Source organism: Pristiophorus japonicus, chromosome 19 (assembly GCF_044704955.1).
Source record: "Pristiophorus japonicus isolate sPriJap1 chromosome 19, sPriJap1.hap1, whole genome shotgun sequence".
Classification (NCBI taxonomy): Eukaryota; Metazoa; Chordata; class Chondrichthyes; family Pristiophoridae; genus Pristiophorus; species Pristiophorus japonicus.
The window spans coordinates 69,882,732-69,887,349 of NC_091995.1; the positions used below are offsets into that span (position 1 = coordinate 69,882,732).

General features: G+C 47.6%; 1 protein-coding gene across 1 annotated transcript; it reads right to left on the reverse strand.

Moving 5' to 3' along the window:
• Positions 1-2,284: 2,284 nt before the first annotated feature.
• On the reverse strand, positions 2,285-2,957 carry timm8b (translocase of inner mitochondrial membrane 8 homolog B (yeast)). The gene has a single exon (XM_070862303.1). The coding sequence runs from the start codon at positions 2,901-2,903 to the stop codon at positions 2,622-2,624; it is 282 nt and encodes a 93-aa protein (XP_070718404.1). The 5' UTR covers positions 2,904-2,957; the 3' UTR covers positions 2,285-2,621.
• Between the last annotated feature and the right edge of the window lie 1,661 nt (positions 2,958-4,618).

Below are 4,618 nucleotides of genomic sequence, written 5' to 3' on the forward strand. Positions count from 1 at the left end.
GGGAGTCATGGTACATCAGTCATTGAAAGTAGACATGCAGGTACAGGAGGCAGTAAAGAAAGCAAATGGCAGGTTGGCCTTCATAGCGAGAGGATTTGAGTATAGGAGCAGGGAGGTCTTACTGCAGTTGTACAGGGCCTTGGTGAGACCACACCTTGAGTATTGTGTACAGTTTTGGTCTCCTAATCTGAGGAAGGACATTCTTGCTATTGAGGGAGTGCAGCAAAGGTTCACCAGACTGATTCCTGGGATGGCAGGACTGACATATGAAGAAAGACTGGATCGACTAGGCTTATATTCACTGGAATTTAGATGACTGAGAGGGCATCGCATAGAAGCATATAAAATTCTGACTGGATTGGACAGGTTAGATGCAAGAAGAATGTTCCCGATGTTGGGGAAGTCCAGAACCAGGGGTCACAGTCTAAGGATAAGGGGTAAGCCATCTAGGACCGAAAAGAAGAGAAAGTTTTTCATAGAGAATTTTGAACCTATGGAATTCTCTTCCACAGAAAGTTGAGTCCAATTCGTTGGATATATTCAAAAGGGAGTTAGATGTGGCCCTTATGGCTAAAGGGATCAAGGGGTATGGAGAGAAGGCAGGAGTGGGGTACTGAAGTTGTGTGATCAGCCATGATCATATTGAATGGTGGTGCAGGCTCGAAGGGCCAAATGGCCTACTCCTGCACCTATTTTCTATGTTTCTATGTTGCTCACACTTTACAACATTATACTCCATCTGCCAAATGTTTGCCTACTGATGATGAATTACTATTGTAAGTATTGTTGGTGTAAGTAGGGAAAGCTGGAAGTGGGGTCTTCATACTTAATGGGTCACAGAGCCTGGCACCAAAGGCACATTACCATTAGGGATGGTCAGCTTTGGGTCAGTCGAAGACTCTCGCCTGAGAGTCAGAAGGTTTGAGTTCAAGTCCCACTACAGGGACCGACAGTGCAGTACTGAGAGAGCGCTGCACTGGCACAGGTGCCGCCTTTTGAATGAGACGTTGAACCGAGGCCATCTGCTCTCTCAGGTGGTCATAAAAGATGCTGCATCAACACAAGACAAGGTGGTTTGAGAAGGCATACAAATACTTGCATTTATTAGCCGAGGCATAGAATACAAATGCATGAACTGTATAAAACACTTGTTAGGCCACAGCTAGAGTACTGTGTGCAGTTCTGATCACATTACACGAAAAATGTGATTGCACTAGAGAGGGTACAGAAGAGATTAACGAGGATGTTGCCTGGACTGGAGAATTTTAGCTATGAGGTAAGATTGGATAGGCTGGGTTTATTTTCTTTGGAACAGAGGAGTTTGAGGAGAGATCTTATTGAGGTGTATAAAATTATGAGGGGCCCAGATAGAGTGGATGAGAAAGACCTATTTCCCTTAGCAGAGGGATCAACAACCAGGGGGCATAGATTTAAAGTAATTGGTAGGAGGTTTACAGGGGATTTGAAGGGAAATGTTTTCACCAGAGGGTGGTGGGGGTCTGGAATTCACTGCCTGAAAGGGTGGCAAGAGGCAGAAACCCTCACCACATATAAAAGGTACTTGGATCTGCACTTGAAGTGCCGTAAGTTACAAGGCTACGGGCCAAGAGCTGGAAAGTGGGATTAGGCTGGAGAGCTTTTTGTCGGCCGGCATGGACACAACGGGCAAAAATGGCCTCCTTCCGTGCTGTAAATTTCTATGATTCTATTAACAGATACTCTATTGACTGAAAACCTCTTTGAAACATCCTAGAGTGAAAGACATGGTATAAATGAAAGTTCTTTGTAGATGAATAAAAGAATGATTTGCATTTATATAACACCTTTCACGACCCGAAGACATCCCAAAGCCCTTTACAGCCAATGAAGTACTTTTTTGAAGTGCAGTCACTGTTGTAATGGAGAAAACACAGCAGCCAATTTGCACACAGCAAGCTCCCACAAACAGCAATGTGATATGACCAGATAATTGTTTTCGTGATAAATATTGGCCAGGACACTGGTGATAACTCTGCTGCTCTTCTTCGAAATAGTGCCGTGGGATCTTTTACATTCACCAGAGGGCCTCGGTTTAACTTCTCATCCGAAAGGCAGCACCTCCGACAGAGCAGCACTCCCTCAGCACTGCACTGGACTGTCAGTCCAGATTTGTGCGCTCAGGTACATGGAGTGGGACGATGAACCCACAACCTTTGGACTCAGAGACTAGGTTGCTACCAACTGAGCCACACACCGTAGTAATATATAATTACCATCCAACACCAATTGAGATCACTCGATGGTATTCATGAGAAAAAGGGGTTTAATCCGATTTTCTTAATTTACACAAGAATACATTGTAAATATACAGCCAGTGGGGCAGCAAGGGAGGAAGCAGTTGGTGAATTGACCTTCATTCCCTATCACAATGAGCAAGCTCAACGAATGCATCAACTTTGAAGCAGCTGTCAGAGTGGCACTCGGTGTAAACTCGGCTTCAACATCCCGGCAAGAAAGCGGCTGGCTCCAAATCGCCCACAATATACCTTTTCCTTTCTTTTGACAATCAATGAGGTGTCGAGTTTCCCCCCTCCTCCCTTGACTGGGAGACACGAGGGTATCCGAATTGGAAGCGGGCCCTCTCAATGCCCTCCCTTCTGCACCATCTGGGCAAATCGGTTGGTGATGGCCAGCGTGGTGTCCACAAAGCGCTCCACACAGCTCACCAGACAGGCCTCGGTCCGCGAGTCCAGTTTGGAGCCGGCTTTGTCTACGCACTTCTCCCAGCACACGTCGGTGAAGTTGTGCACTTTGAGCTGGAACTGGGCCTTCTGCTGCTCCATGGCGATCATCCGTGACAACTCGGTCTGCTCGGAGCCTCCAGCCACCGCGCCAAAATCCATTCCAGAAGCAAACTCATCCATCACCCTAAAATCACCACCACAACCCACTCAGTGAAAAACCAGGAAATAATAAAATAGCACCGCCCAAATTCAGGTCCCGTTCGCTCTCCCTCTTTTAAGTCAGGCTGACAGGTTATGCATCATTAACTTAATTTACTGATTATCAAGTATTAAATTATTTACCGCAGCTTTGCTGGGCTATCTAACTCGAGCAGCGGATCAGTTACAAAACATTTTCTTTATCTCTTTCCATTTTAGTATTGTATATTTGCATATTTCCAGTGCTTCACCAATCACTTGCGGGTTTGTATCCGTCCGTCGCTCACACAGGGAAGTTTAAATAGACGTTGTTGATTGGCTAATAAGGTTCTCACCTTGAACAACTTCTCCTTCAACTCCACTCATTTCCTCCAAATTAAAGGTGTTGCTATGGGAACCCGCATGGGTCCTAATTATGCCTGCCTTTTCGTGGGATATGTGGACCATTCTTTGTTGCCGTCTTACTCGGGTCCCCTCCCTCACTTCTTTTTCGGTACATTAATGATTGTGTCGGTGCTGTTTCCTGCTCTTGCCCTGAACTTGAAAATTTCATTCACTTTGCATCTAATTACCACCCTTCCCTCACCTTCACATGGCCCATCTCCGACTCTTCCCTTCCCTTCCTCGACTTCTCTGTCTCCATCTCTGGGGATAAGCTTGTGACCAGAATCCACTATACGCCCACTGACTCCCACGGTTACCTGGATTACACTTCCTCCCACTCCACATCCTGTAAGGACACCATTCCATTCTCCCAGTATCTCTGTCTCTGTCGCACCTGCTCTGATGATGCCACCTTTCACATTAGTGCCTCTGACATGTCTTCCTTTTTCCTCAACAGGGGATTCCCCTCCACCGTGGTTAACATGGCCCTCGGCCGTGTCCGTTCTATTTCCCGCACCTCTGCTCTCACCCCTCCCCCTTCTTCTCAGAACCATGACAGGGTTCCCCTTGTCCTCACCTTTCACCCCAGCAGCCTCCACATTCAACGGACCATCCTCCGTCATTTCCACCACCTCCAGCGTGATCCCACCACCAATCACATCTTCCCCTCCCCTCTCCTCTCAGCGTTCCAAAGGGACCACTCCCTCCGTGACACCCTGGTCCATTCCACAGTCACCCCCTCCCCTTCCCACGGCACCTTTCCGTGTAAGTGCAGGAGATGCAACACCTGCCCTTTTACCTCCTCCCTTCCCACTATCCAGGGACCCAAATATTCCTTCCAGGTGAAACAGCGATTTACTTGTACTTCTTTCAATTAGTATACTGTATTCGCTGCTCACGATGTGGTCTACGTGGGGAGACGTGGCGTAGATTGGGTGACCGCTTTGGGAGCATCTCCATTCAGTCCGCAAGTGTGACCCTGAGCTTCTGGTCGCCTGTCACTTTAATTCCCCACTCCATTCCCACTCTGACCTCTCCGTCCTCGGCCTCCTGCACTGTCCCAATGAAGCTCAACGTAAGCTCGAGGAACAGCACTTCATCTTTCGTTTAGGCACTTTACCACCTCTGGACTCAACATCGAGTTCAACAATTTCAAAAAACCCGTTTGACCACAAGGCCATAAAACAGTGGTCAGCACGTAACGTCCTGGACGCCCCACGAAAGAGGGAGACAGTGGACCCTGTCGGGTGGTTCCCTGAGCAGACTGTCGAACTCGTTTGGCAGAATGTCTCATCGCCAGAGCTTTCACACAA